Source organism: Venturia canescens, chromosome 7 (assembly GCF_019457755.1).
Source record: "Venturia canescens isolate UGA chromosome 7, ASM1945775v1, whole genome shotgun sequence".
NCBI classification, from domain to species: domain Eukaryota; kingdom Metazoa; phylum Arthropoda; class Insecta; order Hymenoptera; family Ichneumonidae; genus Venturia; species Venturia canescens.
Window position 1 is genome coordinate 16,104,930 of NC_057427.1, and position 18,007 is coordinate 16,122,936.

The window sequence follows — 18,007 nt, forward strand, 5'->3', positions numbered from 1 at the left end:
GGAATTCTGAAGGCGAGAGATCTCTTCTCTCGAGCAGGGTGCACTCAACGCCGTCCCGAAGAGTGCCGTTTCATGAGGCGAGCATCGCGAATAGAAGCTGCATGCATGTGCCATGAATGCAGGTAGTCGGAGCTCGCTTCGCAGGATGGAAAGAGCCGAGGGAGCGGGGCGGAGGGGGAAGAAGCGAGATAAAAGACGAAGACGGAGAAGAAGGCGAACGGAGAGCGTCTCGAAACAAGCACCGAGCCTGCGGTAAAACCGGTTTCTCGTGTAAGTGAGCTCTCTCTCTCTCTTCCCTTCTTCTTTCTCGTTGCGGCCCCGCGCCGCGTATACGCTCCGTTCGTAGCGATGCAACCTCTAACTCTTCTCTTCTTGTCCTATGGCTCGCTGTACTCGCCTTTCCTGCTTCGTTCCTCTGTTCTCTTCCAATCCTCTCTCGCCGGGCCGCGCTCGCTTTCAGATTCGTTGCTGTACTACTGTTATGCCGAACACACGAGTTTAACAGACCCAGCCAAGTTCGACAGCATTTCGGTTCCCGTGTGCCAGAGAGGTGCGCGGGCTGCTCCGCGCGCAACGACGAAAGGTGCCTGACGAACAAGCGAAATTCTTAGATTTTCCTCAGTTTCTTACTTTCGACGGGATTCCCACAGCGCTCTGTACAACCCAACCAACAAAATATTTCTAGCGAGCACGCGTACCCCGAGGAATCCTCTGCTGGCTTTGCTTAGTCCGAAATATCATCGGCTCGAGTCCAAGCGGCCTCGGCAACGCGTACTCGACCTTTCCGTCGTGCACTTCTTCCCGGAAGAATTTTAAGTCTCTTTTATGAACGGTAAATCATCCGGTTTTGTTACCTTCGTATATACTATACGTACAATCGCGGGAAAGAAATGAACGAAGCATCTGGCACAGCAGACGCAACTGCCGGATCAATAAAGCCTTTTTTTAATGTTTCCTACATCCGAGCGGACCGGGTACGATACTATCCTATCGCACAGACACCCCAACTTTCTCACCTCCGACTCCCAATAACGCGCTAACACAAAAAAATGTTGTCCGATGATTTTAGAGACGAAGCGTGATCGATTTCACTTTTCTACGGCGCGACCTATCGATCGACGTGACACTCGAGTCCATTTCGTGCTTCATTTGAAACTCATCTGGTAGCTACTCGTTGCCGAAAGCCTAACTCATCACCGGATGTCGAAAGATCGTGGGCCCGTAGTCGAGATTTTCACCAAAACATCGGCCGGGACGAAGCTTAGAGAGAAAAATAACGAAACATTGCACCTTGCGATGTCACAAAGCCATAAAGCCATCGGGGCGTCAATGCAATAATAGTGTGATTGCGAAAGAACTAGCAAATGGTTTCGCTGTTCCACTTGAAAAGCTTATCCGCAATAACACACGAGCCAGCATTATTTGTTCACGGAACGTCGTCGCACGGTTTCGAGTGCATTGTATTCGTGTGGCATTATCGAGACCTAAAAGTGTATTATCGAGCTTCAATATCGGTAGAAAATTAGCAAAACAATCGATAGAGTGTCTACATTTGTGATGCTACTTGGAGCCCTAAGACGAATATATATCCAGACACGTACACAGCATCGGCTTCTAGGCACTCGGCAACCATTCCGCAGGCGTAGCATAAACTCTGCATGGAAATTTCGCTCGTTGCGTGACGTACCTCCATTTCCGGCGCAAGTTGTTGGGAGAACCCGCCACTCGAACTAGGCTTGAGAAACTGTAAGGGCAGAAAGAAAATTCCTTCGAGAAAAAAAAAATGGAACGTTACAACGCCGCGTCGTACCAAAAGCCACTCTCTTATCCACTTATTTTATGGACCCGGACAATAAATAATAGCGCCTTCGTTATCTGTGAATCTATATAAAAAAAATAAAAAATAAAAAAAAAAAACAAGAAACATTCCGAAAGTTTTTTCGATCGAACAGGGCATTGGGGTCGCGGAGATATTGTTTGTCGAAGCTACCCGAGGATGGCGCGTGGATCGTTGCGAGAGACCCATTCGCCATATATAGTAACGTTCGACAACTATACCGTGACACCACAATTAATTGCTGTTCGAGTCATGGCTCAATCACCGTGGCGAAAGACTCGGCTTTTTAAACTTCATTTTAAAAACGTTGTCATTCCCGCATTCGAATAGTGTCGGTTATATTAATTTTTATTAGATAACCAATTTGTAAATGCCAATCGACGCGCACTATTAATCAACGCGTTTCAATATTCTTTCGTTCTTCTCATCGTCAGATTTCGTCACGCGGTCAATGTTCATGACGGAAGTATGTTGTAGGACGAAAAAAATAATGTTTACACGAAAATTTAAGACGAATTTTATTTCGAGTTTTCAAGAATTAGCGAACGTCTCGCCACTTTGATTAATTGCATGGACGAAGCGACGAGCAGCACACCGACCGAGAAAAACGATGACCCGAAATTATTCCGTAAATATTTGCTTCCCAGTGTGTCACCGGCGTTGCGACAAAAACATCGAATTTCATCGAATTCATCGAATCGATTCCGTTGACCCGATTCCCTATTCTATTGGAATAAAAGCATCTTTTCTGTCGTAAACAAAAGCGTCGTCCAGCTCCAAGGAAAATGAAAGCGGGGGCACCGCATTTGTTTCGGATGCTTTGTTAAACGCAGCGAATCTCTGTCCCCAGTGCATGAGGAAAGTTGGCAAGTTTTAGGGTAAATTCATTCCCGCAGCGAAGATCGAAGGAAAGCGCTCACTTTCGTATATACATGCATACCCGGTGCTATTCGCTTTCTTGCACAGAAGGTACGTGAATGTTTTACCGGCTGAGCACTCAACATAATGAGATAGTTTTTGACGTCCTGAATAATCCGAGAGTGCTTTGCCAATTTGACACGCGACACGTTCCTCTGCACTGCTAACATTGCTAACTGCAATAACTCAACTTAAACTTATACTAAGAAACTTTTTGAAACGAATCCCTCGAGTTTTTATGAACCGCGCTGCCTTCCAGCATGTTTTTTATGCATCCGAAGTCTAACGTTAGATTTTCTCAGCTAATTTCCCACGTCAATGTCGAATTCGGTAGCAATTTCGTACCGTAAAACCGGCTCTGTGAGGTGAAAAATTAAACACGAAAGCGAAGGAGACCGACTGATATTCGGACAATCGCAAGAAACTTCATACCGCGTTACTACAATCCCACAGCAACAACTCTCCGTATCTTGAGATATCTGTAACAGAGCGAGGGACGCAGAGCGAGCATAGTCCCATCGTACTACATCGCGTGATTATACCAGACGCTTCTCACAGAAAGCCAGGATTAGACGTTAAAGTCGTAACGTGCCTGATTGAATATTCGAAGGGTGTCTCGGTAGGTTAGCCGACTCGCAGAAGCAGGGGATGGAAATTGAATGAGGTTTGTATGGAGAGTTAGCTGATTGCGAGAACTGCACAACGAAGCTCGCAGAGTTTCTGCTGGGCTTTAACCTATCGCAGTACAAGCTCTGCTATGCTTCTCCGCTCGTCGTGTTTGTTCCGCGTTTTAAATGGTGCGAGCTTATAGGACTGATCATATAATAGTGCTGGGGAAAGTGAAACCGATAACGAAACGAATAAAAAGCTGAATGCCAACGAGCATAAATTTTCGTCGTACTTTTGTCAAGCTCACTCTAATTGGAGATGATCCATCGACGTATCCGTCGCTCTCCTGGAGCCCCACTCCTGGCGAAAATGTTATTCAGCCGAGTACTGGCAACGTTGTTCCAATGAAATTTCAACGCCACCGGGAGTTCGAGTGTGTATTAAAATATGAGGAACACTGGGGATAGTCGTAGCTCTTCAAACTGCAGCAACCTCCCTGAAGATTCGATCCGGGCTGCTCTGGTACGAGCTTCCTGCCTTTTTACTCATCATTGTCGATATAAACTAAAATATATAGCCGAAATGAAATTCGTCGTGGCTCTCAAGCGTACGATGATCGGTACTGTGCACAAAAATTTGAGAATAATCGATGATCGAGACGTAGCGTAAAGTGTATGATACGGTACGGCTCATAGGTATTGGCTGAAAATGAATTCCATCGCAATCCATCAAGATTTTATGAGCTATTATGACGAATAAGAGAACGAGGGTTAGGATGTAATTGGCTATATGGATGTAGACAGATAGTGCATCGAGTTACGGTTGGAATATAAGCTGACTGGTATGAGAGTGGGTATCCATGTCGCGGTACTAGCAGCGCAATGCACAAGGTGAGCAGGAAGAAGCGAAAGGAGCAAAGAGTCTCCTCTCGTGAAGAGGAGGAGGAGGAGGAGGAGGCCGGTGGGGGTAAGCTCTTTCACCAAGATGGCCACCTCGCATTCCAAGCAACCGAGTGCTCAAGAACGTTTCAAGACTCCGAGAACTCGTATGGTGAAGAGAGGATGGAAGTAGACGAGGAAAGACAAGAGAAAGCGAACAAGCGCGAAACGATACGGAGACTCTTCAACGCTGTTATATCTTTGATCGCCTCCAGGCTCTCCTTGATCTCTTACGTATTGCGCACACTCCTTGCAATCTTCAGCTCTGTTAGATTCACAAATGGCAAATCAGGATACCCAACGATACATATGCTAGGCTATAGATCCCTGTATATAAGCATCGCGTGTGAGTGTATGCATAACTGTACAACGCCGCGGATAATCAGCAGACGCGTACGTGTGAGCATACCGTTGACCGTTGCCTTTGATTTTCGAGGCGAATATTCGTCAACGTGCTTTTTTCACCTGCTGAGCCTGTTTCGCGAGGAGTCAAAGTTCTTTGGAGAAGGGACATTGAAGAGCTCGGGCTTGGGGTTGTACATTACAAATCAATATTTTCATGATCGACTCGAGAGAACTTTCCACGTGATAAACAAACGATATATTGGTAAAGAAGATTTAGTCGAAGAATGCATTATCCTCGAACGATTCATTTATTCCTAACTTCGCACCGCCTCACCAATTTGCATTTACACTGCTCGCGAAAGGGGATCCCTGAATAATTTACAAACGGAATATTAACTGCGATTAATCTTGCAGCGAAAAATCTTCCGGCTGTTGGACTATTGCAGTCTCGAATGGATATTTAGGCTGTTAGTAGCAATTAGATGGAAATGCACTCGACACCGTCAAATTACACTCGCTGAATAATTAACGAGGGTTTATTGTAACTAGAGCTCCGATTCGTTTTCATAGTGATATCTGATAAAACCGTTCCAATCGCGTTTCCTCACGATCCATGTGAAATTTGCTTAGCCATGGAAAAACTTATGATTGGAAGGTCGTTAATTTTCAAGTACATTGAATACATTCCCCTCGTAAATGTATTCACGTTCAATTGGCAGGTGGTTAAATACCGTTTCCAATAATTTCACAATTCGATTTTCAAATGAACTCCTTCACAAAGCCGTAGTAAGTGCTTTTGGTCCGTTTATTCGACGAATCCAAGCTCACACGACGACTCTCTCATTCCTTCAACTTTTATAACGAATAATAACTTCACTGGTAAAATGCTCGAAAGTCTCGCTGCATAATCGAACCCCATTGTTCATTTAATATTATTATCGATCAACGAGTGCAAATATAACAATAAGATTATCTTATGATACTCGCTGATAAATTCAGGCTTTCGAGTATCACAATCGAGCTCAAATCGCGTCGGAGAGTGTACTCCGGATATACTGGCTTTCGAGAGGATCTCTGATAAAAGAGGGAGCACAGGTGATCGAGGTCTCCGCCGTACGCCTTGAGCCCGCAAAGACTCGATAAAGGTGGTACATCGGCTGTGCGTCATAGGCGCATAGGCTACGTGTACAATGCTAAGATAATAATAAATAAAGCCCAAAGAGCCATTGAAGAATTTGATCTTGGTGATAGAAACACACTGCCAGGCTGCATGCTAAAGTTTCTATAGAAAACTTGACAAATATGTGATAAAAGGGAAAAGAGAAAAAGGGGATTGTGAATAGTTGCTGAAGAAAGGCCCTACAGGGGTCTTCTCTCCGTTGGAGTTTGTGACCAGGCTTTTTGTTCTCCCGCGTGGTGAATCTCAATCAGTTTTATTGTAGCGCCTATTCCGTATACTGCCTTTTGTTTATTTCAGACACTTGTCCAGCCCTTTTCACCTGTCTCTCCTTGCTTTGACATATTATAAATAAAAAAATCAGCACGCTCGATGCGAAATATGATTTAATCTTGAACCGCATCATTGCGCCACCACGCGGTCCCGTCAAAGTCAAAATAATCTTTGCTCAACGCTTAGAACGTTCTGACGTCGAAGCACGTATCGCTTGGCTATTAATTAAAAGTCCAAAATTATGCCCCGAATAAAAAGTCCTTAATGGAAGGTTTTCAGTTTCGGAGGCGACAGGATCTCAATCCAGCCTTGCTCCCAACGTCACGGGAATTCTAACTTCACATCTGTAAATCTCCGAAGCCCTATATTTAACGCTTTGAGTGCTATGGATGTATATAACCGTGCAAAAATTATAGTGGCCATCCAGCTGGATTCTCGAGATTATCCCTTCCCTCTGTGGGTTATAAGAATCTGACCGGACATTCGGCGGATTGACTCTCAACACCGTAACGTCACGGCTGTAAATTCGATTCCAATATAGGTATCCGACTGGATTTCTGATTGTGTCTAGCCTCTGGCCTATCGGATATACTCGAGGAATAGTATAGGATGTGAACAGGATCATGTGGCAAGATCCTATGGGACGAAGAATTGGGATTTTGCTTGGTACGAGGACGTTACGATATCTCTATCAGCTCATATAAAATAGATATCAGATCCAACGGATATATATATATAATCATCAAATAAATCACATCGATATCCAGCATTTACGAATTGAATATTATCAAAAATCTGATAGCATTAGAAGAAAAGAAATAACGAAACTTTGTTCATCGTTCCATTGCGTTTAGTGTTGAATCCGTTCAAAGAAGTTCACGCAAATCTAATGGAAATCGAGAATTCCAACTTTAAGAGTTGAAATTTGGAGAAATGTGAGAAGCGTACAGCGTTGCATATATCCCCGGAATTATTATAGAATCTATCGCCTAGTTGTCGAGAAAACAATTAACGAAAGTAGAAAATAGTTTTTAGATGTCAATGATGTCCTGAGAAAGCCTTGTTACCGCGGTGGAAATCACTTGGGAATGGGAAAGAAAAACACTTGTTCGAGGTTAACGAGTAATAACGTCATAAACGGTGGAAGGTTTGACAACGCCATGAGCCAGCTGGTTTAAGGATATATTGCACAGGCGATACAATGTTGCCATGCTAAACCATGCTAAAAACTTAAAAAAATTCAAAATGATCAGAATTTTATAAAATTTGGTGAACATATTCTTTAGTGCCAAATTTGACAATACAAATTTTTTAAGATTTTTCTTCTGTACAGTTATCGAGTAATTGATCACTAAAGTTCACGTGTATAAGCATAGCGTTTCCATATATATAGGTATACATTCCAGGCATAAGAAATCTGCTTTAATGCGTAATTACTCGATAACTAAACAGAAGAAAATTTTGAAAAAATTTGTGTTTTCGCACTTGATGTTGAAGAACATTATCACCAAATTTCATCAATTTCTAATTATTTCGACTTTTGTATCATTCACCCTTAAAATATAGATACACGTACGCATATAAATAGAAAATGGCTGTTGTCACATTTTGCTTGACGATTTTGCTACGAAAGTATTTTAACCGCTATCATTGTATTAAAAATTTATCAATCTCGACAAACAAGTTAAACATAATTTAAATAATTGCGAGAATAAATTTTAATCGTTTCTCTGATCATCAAAAGAGCAAAAAAGTTGTCGATTCTCTTAAGCAACAGCATTCGCTTAGGCAACAGCATATTCGAGTATGGTGTAAGCACATGCAGCTTCGAAGACTTGAAATAAAAATGATTTTGAGATTAAAGATTCGGAAGTTAAATTGTGGACGGAGAAGTGGGGATGGTAAATTGTGCGAAGGATGTGAAAGAATATCTAAAAGATGGAGATATAGGAGAAGCAGTAAAGGAAGTGGATTGGGAATAGCGCGGAGACCGTTGAAACATGCAATAGCCACAAACTATGCGAATAGATGATTCTCTCTTTTGCTCGATCAACATAGCATCAAAGACAGTTACACACGGTTGCCTTCCACTTTCTCGCTCTTTCTTCCCTACCTCGATTTCTTACCCTCTCGTCCTACCGCCGCGCGCTTTCTATTTTCAAACGAATCCGATTAACCTATTTCGTCTATCACTCACTTGGTTCGATGGATCCTGTGATAGTATGTCCTATTGGTTCCCAGAAACTCGATCTCTGATAATCCTCTGAGAAGCTCGGAAAATTTTCGGTGTATCTCTGTGTGTGTCTAGCGACGAGCAGAGGCCTCGAGTATATATGTTTATTAATCGATTCATATTTGTATATATAGATTCGGAGTAGTCTCCTTGGCAATTATCCATGGGGTAAGATCTGAAAATATTTGCTACATAAAATCGTTCATCCGTGTATACGAGGATAAATAAGACGGAGTTGAACTGCCTTAAAATTGGAGTAAAAACTGATGTCGGAAGAGATGAGGCATTGCCGAATTGAGTGAGATTCAATTACTGTTTCATTCGAGATTGAAAGACTGATCGGGGAAAAAAACAACATCGGATTGAGAGTACTTGACGAAATTAAGGAGAATGACGACGCTCGTGCGGCGACGAGCGCTCGACGATTGCGATGCTTGTAATGCAAAGCTAGATGCCTCTGGGACCAGAAGAATTACAAAGCCCACAGCTCCGTTCATCCGTGAAGTTTCCACTCTGTTGACCATTCCATCCGACCATGTCTCGCCCATGATCATAGGCGCTATGCGCGAGTCCGTATATTCGCCGCGACACCTTCACCTATTTTCTCGATGCAGAGCTTCGGGAGCTCCAGTTTTGGGGAGACGCATTAAATATACAGAGGGAAATACCGAGCAACGGTTTACAATTTTCTTCCTACGACCTCAAAATTCATGTGCAAACGGACCTCAAGTACAAAATGATTTTTTTTCGCGAATACCCCTCAATAATGGTGCAATCACTGTTTTTGCAAAGGAGAAACTCTTTGAATCTCACAAACTGAATAAGAAACGACGCGCATGCTGCTATTTATTCCCCCCACGTAGTACTAGCCCGCGCTGTAACATTTTAAGTTCGTCAGTACAGACAATAGTTGATGAGAACTTTAATACTTTTACACAGATACCTTTTACGGTGTTCCAACACCATCAGCGTTCTTATTATTTCTATTCAATTGCGGGTTCTTGGTATAAAAATTTTTACAAATGTGCGCGATCGCCCTTTCTATTATTGAACAAACGATTGCGTAATCACCGGCAAAACCTTTGGGGCAACTCGTATGAAGACGGATATAAAATGACGAAAAATCAAGCAGAATTTTGCAGAGTTTAGTGAAACCGTTGTTACATAAATTTTGTTGAAATAGCTTAAAACAACCAGAATAGTGACTGCAGGCCTTAAAGGAGCTTTAAAAAATGTTCATTCTTTAGATTCGCTTCGTTCACTGAATTTTTGTATGTAAACGTTCATCCTGGTCGTAAAAAAAGTGGCGAATTTCAGATTTTTTTGCTTTACTTCGATGCAAAATATTTCGTCTCCAGGTCCCGAAAATCCAGTGACTCATTTCCAAGTTATTATGCAACAGGCAACGTCTAATAATTGTCCATGAACGAACATGAAAGAGAAGACGTATTCGAAATGTGATGTGTTCACATTTTGCAAAAAGCACATAATAGAAAGTGAAGAAAAAGAAAATATCAAGAAAAGTGGCAGTTTTGTTCGTGAACCTCGAAGAAGGAAGTCCCTTAAAAAACAAACTATTGTAACTCGCTTGAAATTGAATTTGAAAATGAAAAATTTTGAATTTATTACATTCGTTCCTATTTAATTTGAAGTTAATCATTCGAAAACTACGAATTACGTCGTTGTGTATTAATTCGAAAAAAGTTGTGCTCTCTTTCCATAAAAGCGCGTTCAAAGCTGGCGCGTGATAGCCCGAGGAAACGCTCTGTTTGTTCTGTTTAAACAGCGTAATAGCGTAGAAATTTTGCTTCAATACAATGTGAGCAATGTTTTCGTAACAGTATGAACCAACGATTGAGACAAAAAGTATAAAAATTACATTTCTAAACCGCCGGCGTAGCTCGAGCTTCTGAAGGAAACGAACTCGACAAAACTACAAAAAGTGTATTAAAAATCAAAGATCGCACATTTCCTTTTCTTCAAACCCGCCACATATATAATCACGAGCACGAGCGACGTCGAGTTTCACTCACGTTTAACGTAACTGCAAAACAAAAGAGTTTGAAATCGCGAAACGCGTCTCTAGTCGACGTGGAGCTGCGAGTGGAGAACTTTACTGTGCTGGCATATGGTGTGACAAGCTGCCGATCCAATCAGAATCCTGCGCTCGGTATCACGAAGGTAATAAAGAAGCGCTTTGTAGAAAAACGATCTGCCAAGGCGACCCAGCAGTGACACGTCCAGAAATCCAGCTGTTCTTCTGGCAGAAAACTCTCATGCGAAACGTTGCAAGAATTCGCAGTCGATTTTGGAAAAATCTCAATCGCATTCTGGCCAGAATCAAAAAGCTCAGAATATGAATTTCCATTTTTTTTGTGAAAAGTGAAATGGCTGAAAGTGAAACAGAGGAATGGGCCAAGCCAGGAAGAAACAAAATGCCGAAGTAACCAAATGCGAGGTTACACGAGTGCTCATTACCAATTTCATTAAACACGTTTATCTAATAAATAACCAACAAGACGAACCCTTTGAAATCTCATATCCGTGTCAGTCGACTACCCATTTAAACTCTGTCTAAATTTCAAGACTTTCTTAAGAAAATCGTTTCGTGCTAAAATCAGTTATTTGTAGAATCAGGCGTTTTGTTTTAGCCCAAAAACTTAAGCTCGAGTCTCAAAAGCAAGCGAACCCTAACGGGTTAAGTAGTCCGTACACGTATCTAAAAGTTACACATATGCCGGGCGGCTCGACATCAGGATCAATATGCCGCGAAGTGAGTAAGAGTGTGTGTACACACGTGCATATCGAATGCCCTGTAGACAGGATCTGCGCTCTATACTCAACCAATTACGAACTCTGTAGGATGGGGCGGGAGGAAAGGGGGGAGGGGCTGTGATCATGGACAAGAGAGGTCCGTCGAGAGGTGTGTCGGGAAACACGCGGAAGACGTTATGGCTCCGGTACATGCACGCCGATTCGATCTGGCGCCGCACCTCCGCAGGAACTAATGATTAGACACCTTTACGTACGGATTTCGCTTACCCTTTCGTTCACTTTTTCACAAACTTTTCTCTCGCTCTGCTCCCTCCTCGTTTTCCCATTTCGTGTCATTTATATGCACGTGCATGTGCTCATTGCTCTCTCTCTCTCTCTCTCTCTGCATACTTTGCGGGCATATATAGCGATATGCATTGGAGCTTACTTTGTCTGCGCCAACTGACCAGCGTCGCGACTGGAGCACAATCTCCCTAATTTAAAATCAATATTACGCGATAAAGGATTGCGTGGCTTCTCTGAGTATATAGCCGTGTCGATAACGCTGGATACACTTGGAGCGAGGCTCGTGTGAGAGCTAATGATTAATACATGTTACGTGGGTGCACGCGCACGCACGAACAATTACCGGCCGACGAATTAGAATCACACTCTGTTGCATCGTCGCATCGATTTTTTGAAGAAACGAGGAAATTAAGAACCTTGGGAATAATTATCGTATCTTTCCTCGTTAGATAAAGAAGCTTTGAAAGATTGTGGGATGAGCGATACGTACTGCGGGTCTGGGTGAAGCTTCGACGCCCCGAGGACGAATTATGGGAGTGAGAATCGTCTTCGATTTGAAAACAGCAACACACGCGAAGATCATTCGAAACATTTGTTGCTTGCAGCAAGCGTTCCAGAATGAATTCCACTGGAAAATGTGTTTTTTTTTTGTAGCCTGCAGATGTGCACCATCCTTGAGTGGGTTCACGATCGTTAGAATGTGTACAGACATTCGTGACTATAACCGCACGATTTCGCGTTACGATAATTGACAGTGAGTCTGTTGCATACTTAATGGTGCTAATCGCAGATTACGTTGAAAGTGGGCATTTTTTTCGTTCCACAAGATAAAGAGGGAAAGGGACCGAGAGATTAACACGCAGACATACTACCCGAGCTTAGTGAGGTTTGATCGAAGCAGGGAATGAGTATGAAGGATGGGCGTGCCTGTGACAGAGCCCCTACAACTTCTCTCACCTGCTCTACAGACCGTCGCGTCTGTAGAGCAGAAAGCGAAGGAAGAACGGAGCGCGATGTGGTCAATACAAGCAGATGTGCTCGGAGCCACTATAGGACGCCTTGTAATCAAGCTACGGATGCCGAATTCATCTTTCATTCCCGCACCAGTTCAATGTACACTGGATCATTTTCGTAAGCCTACAAAAATATTCTGATTACGCGACGAATCTCCCTGTCAGACTTCGCAGGAGCACGACGAACGTGAAAAATTCTCAGTGACCAACTGACTTCACGATCTCTCGAGTGGAAAAAGCTCGGAGCTTCTACGGGTATTCAAGTTAATATTGATCGACTTGAAAAACGATTCGAGTGTGCGGGGGTCGATCGGAGTCTGAAATATTGTGTCTTATTTAATTAAGAATCCTCTCAACTCTTCGACTAAATTATTGGGGAAATGAGGACCCTCGAAGAATTAGCAAAGCGCTGATAACTCTCTCGATAATTATAGCGAAGGCTTGAGAATGAAGAAAAAAAGAATCGGATATTGAAGCTGAAAATTCACAAACGGAATATTCCGTCGGTGATGGGCAGTTCTATTTTAAACGTGCCCTCGCAAGGCTTGACGATTACACGATTCGAAGTTTAGACGTCGCATTGTGTTCGCTTACTCGGATATCAATGCAAGTTGAGGAGACACTTTCGAATACGAAATTTACGAGGAGCACGAAAACCAGTGGGATGCAAATCACGAGAACGGTCTTGCTGGTAAAAATGGAGGTGAACGACGCTTTTCAAATGATTCAAAGATCTAAAAGGACGTTCGACTTATGAAACTCCTCGACCTTCGTGCTGTAATGGAATAATTGAATCCGCAAACATTCAGGGTCTCAATGAATCGAAAATTTCTTCATATTTTCTCATTATTTATCGTGCACGCGTCGAGACGAGGAGTTCAAGCCACTTCGATGCGACGCTGGCCACGAAATTTGGGCCACCGAAGCCAAACGATTCGCGTGCAAAGAAATTACGAAACACGCATCACCGTGGCGAACGACTGCAGGCCGAAAAAGCAGCAGCTGAAAATCCGTCCTGATTGACGACCGGAGTTTCATTTAACTAAACTCAGTGATATTATTATCATTATAAATTGGTTAATCGAAGATCGAAATCTCGAGGAGAAATAATGCGTTGCAGATAGCCAATCTCTCGAGAAGGATACTTTCAGGAAATACAATTGAACATTTTCGTATTGTTCGCAGAGCTCGTAAAAATAAACGATTGAAACTTTCTGTACGAATCATTGGGATCGAGCTATCGATGGCACAATGTAGAAAAATATGCTCAAGGACTCGTTTCGTAAAGCCTTCGAAGTAACAAAAAAAAACGACTTTCTAACACCCAAAGATTCACACAAACTGCACGCATGACTCAGCGCAACGTAAAATGAATGGAAAAAAAATTTAATTCCTCGCTGTATTTACGCTAGTCCGATCAGTGACACAATCGCTCACCGATCTCTATCCTCGAATCAGCGTTTCGTATTGTACTTTTTTCTTCCCCCGGATGTTTCAATTGGAAATGTTCGTTCGGTAGATCACGCGTGATATAACGGACGCGGGGCGACTTCCAGATGTTCTTGCAGTTTTACATTGCGTATGCTCGTCAGGATCAAGATCCGAGCTCATGGTTGTGAAAATAAAACTGTCCGGAGCTCTTTAATTTCGGGAGATTCATCAGCCACGCGCCCAAAACCCTGCCTCGAATAAACAAACGTCGATCAAATAAATCTAAAAGTTTGTGATGTAAAGCGTGTAAGTTAAGGAGCTGTGTCCCAACAAATGAAAATAGCATAATTGCAAATTTGTTATTTCCGGGGCAATTGTGCGACACTAAATCGAAGGAAAGTTGAAAATTGGAAAGAATGTTTCGACGTAACAGAGAATCGCACTCGTCGCTCAAGCCGAGTGTCTACTTTAGGCCCTCTGGATCTCGTGCTGGCCACTGACGATTTCCCAGACCATTAAGGATGCAATGTTGACAACAAGACAAGCTTAAATAACGAAAGACGCGGCGAGGAGTATGCAAGTTCGGCATATCTCATGAGCAACGTAGTGCACTTTAAAGAATGCGAATAAACGAGCCGAAACTGTCTGACCGTTTTATTACCGGCTATAGAGATATTATTTGTGGGTGTTTTTTTTCGTAATAACTCTTCGCCCGGACGAAACTTCTTTGATGCGTTTCTTGGTCTTTTTTAAGTCCGGTCGTCCTTCGCGCCTCCTCTCTCTCTCTCTTTCTCCTTCTGGCAGGCGTCGACGGAGAACCACGCAGAAACGAAGAACGCACCCTGAGGGGGTTGAGAGAGAAGGAGGATAGTGTGTATACGCATGTTCGATTTCTTTTCTCTTCACGCGCATTTATCGAGACGGGAATGGTCCAAGTTTGGACGGGGCATCCGTAACTAATGATCCTGATAATCTTGCTCCTCGGCGTAACTTCTCTTTCTCATCCGCGCTCTCTCGCGAAGAGGGTAGCGAAGGTAAATCACGTTCTCGAGGGACCGCAAGCAAACGCGTCTTTCCCTTTCTTAGTACAATTCGTACCGTCACCACCTTTGTGCTTTCGGGTTTGCCATCTCCCTCTCTCTCTCTCTCTCTCTCTCTCTCTCTCTCTCTCTTTCTCTCCGCCCGTCTACGTCCTCCGTACTCTCCTTTTTCCGCGCGCAGTTATGATTCAAACCCACGGATTGCGGTGTCATGAAACGAATCTCCTTTCTCCTTGATTATTTTCCCACTCTTCTCCGGCCAGGCAATGCGAATCGAAAAGCTTGTTATCTCAAATGATTCTTCCTTTTGACTTGCAATCTCTCATTTCTCAATCACTCTCGCACTATCTCATTTTTCATTAACCTCCCCACTCCGACTTTATTAAATGTTTATCGATTCGAAGCGACGCCAGCAGGTTAAACTTCGTTTTTGTAAAACTGTCGCATTGAGAAAGTGCACTTTGACGGATGCTGCAAAAAAATGTTTTTCAAGCTTCACACAAATATCTAAAATTCTTGTGCTCCTTTGAATTGATGGAACGCTGCAAAGTCGCGAAAGAACTTTGTGCGCTTCGCTCTCTCGTCAACTTCCACGACGAAACTCATTTATGTGAAAAGAGCGATTTTTTTTCAATTATAATTACATTGTACATTGTACATAACACGAGTCTTGGGAGAGAAGTTTAATAACGAAGGAACAATGTGCAACTTCATTATCTGCCCGCATTTTTTCTGCATTCCATTTTAATAACTCAAAGGGACCGGATTTTATCAACGCTCCAACGTTTATTGAAAACGAACGCCCGGACATGCTCGCTCTCTAATTGCACCTAATTTTGTCAGACTCCCATTTATCGGAAAATTGGTGAACAAATTGTCCGGGATCGACAAATTTCCTTGCTCGTGAATAAAAACGTTTAAAAATTCAAACTCTCGTAAATAAAGGTTGCGATTCAATCTCAATAAAAATTCAAATCGTTCCGCGTACATTTTCACGATGCCACCGACTCAAACGCGCTCAGTTTGCTTCATTGGACGCTGCAACGTATTCGTACACAAAATATCGCTCTTCATCCAACTCGATGCTTACGATCGTTCCTCTCCCTGCTTAGAATCCAGCCCGTCATTGGATTCGATTCCAACAATGAAACACATCCCAGTTGTAGTAAACCGGATCCCAATGCGGATTTTCTATTGGATTACAAGTTATATCCTACCTGAATCCTAATGTTTCCACAGAGGATTCGCTGCTCCTCGATGCGACGAAAATCCCAAGAGAATCTTACAGAATAGTGAGAAAAAGCGTGGCAGAGAAAACACAGTTCAAATAAATTTATTCGAAATACACGGAGATAATTAAATTTGAAAAATTGACGATGACGAACTGCAATTCATGATATTACGATGTGAAAAAAAAATGAATTTTCTTATACATTTAATAATATATTCATTATTAAAGGTAGGAACTTTTATCGGAGTATGTCTAAAAGTACACGGAGAAAACGAAGCCGAAAATTCTAGAGGGAAGTACTAGGAACATAGTATCTCGGGGACTATACGTACTGGATTGCAGCGTTAATTCGAAGAGCATTACCAGCAGTACTAATAAGAATTATTGTTCTATCCACCATAGTAAAAAGACCAATATACCCATACCTTTTATTCAAAAGACTCAAATAAGAGTATATTTTTCTCTATAAGCATAGTAAAAAATCTTTTCAGTCACTTCAAATGTTTATATTGCACCAAAGTCAAAATTAGTGACTTACAATAAATTTTCACTTATCAGTAAGTGCTAGTCTGACGCGGTGAGTAACGCTCGAAATCAAAACGAAATAAATTTGCATCACTTTTTGCTATCGACACAAAGCTGCTTATAGAATTCAAGGAACGAAAAATGTAAAAAATTCAAAAAATACTATGCTGTTTGTAATCGGTGGCTAAATACTTTGAAAATTATTGAAAAACAATATATTCCTCAGTATAGAAAACGAATTCGTTTTCTTCGTGTATGTCTAAAAGAAATTTCTGGTTAAAGGTGCCGTAATTTTGAAGATAAATTCAATATTTTTTTCAAAATATTACATGAACGTGACCGTGAATTTTACTGCGCTGCACTGTAAAAATTTCCGTACGAATGTTTATGACAAGATGCGGCGATAATAGTAACATAACAGGGGTATTTTGTCGCTACATCGGCCTATTTCCCCATTGTTTTTATATGCTCAGCCCTTTGTTGAAGTGTGTAAATCACCGATTTAGTGTGCTATGAAATTCGGAAGCGAGTGATCGATACCTACATTGGGGCAAAGACAGTTAACCGTGATGCACCGTAAAATTTACTAAACGTTTTGTTAATTTTAGCAGACGTACCGTAAATTTTATTATCTGCAATATTTACTGTTATGAAACTAAAAATTCAGCAAAATATTGAAAATTTTACAGTCCTTTACAGGAATTAATTTTTTACAGTGAATTTTATTCTCTCCGTGTATAAAACGAAATAAATTTATTAAATGTATTCAAGAAAAAACAACAGATCGATATGTTATCGGGTCATAAAAAAAACTGAAACTTTCCAGAAAATATGAAATTTCTTCATAAATTGACGAAATTCCAGGCTCCACTAATTTGGAGTTCGCCATGCTTCACGTGGCGTAATCATCATTAAAAAATTTATTTCCATTGAGTAATCAACGTGCAATTCACAAATAAATGAAAAAATCCGTACAATATTGCATCGTCCTCAATCGTTATTGCCTGAATCGAGTGCACTAAAGATGACAATAAAATAAATTTGCATATTTTATGTTGCAGAACGTTACGACACAGCGTACGAGTGCGAGGGAAAGACATTGCGGATAGAATGTGGCGAGGGAGAACTCATACATCTCATACGTGCGAATTACGGAAGATTTTCGATAACGATATGCAACGAGCATGGCAATACTGACTGGAGTGTCAATTGTATGTCACCCAAGTCGTTCCGGGTTCTCTACAACGTGTAAGTTGATCCTTTTTTCTCTCTTTCTCTTTGTGCACCACTCCTTTTTCAACGTTTATACTATTTTCTGTGAGAGTTGTGCTACCACGTTTATTTTACTTTGCACGGAGAAATATGAACACTCGACAA

At 41.9% G+C, this 18,007-nt stretch overlaps 1 protein-coding gene across 7 annotated transcripts in view; it reads left to right on the plus strand.

Moving 5' to 3' along the window:
- LOC122414222 (latrophilin Cirl-like) overlaps window positions 1-18,007 on the plus strand; it is a 101,019-nt gene that overhangs the window by 62,832 nt on the left and 20,180 nt on the right. For all 7 annotated transcript variants that reach the window (XM_043425275.1, XM_043425276.1, XM_043425281.1 and 4 more), the window contains exon 3: window positions 17,692-17,878. In XM_043425275.1, the coding sequence (XP_043281210.1) occupies window positions 17,692-17,878 (187 nt within the window). The remainder of the gene's footprint in view (window positions 1-17,691; window positions 17,879-18,007) is intronic.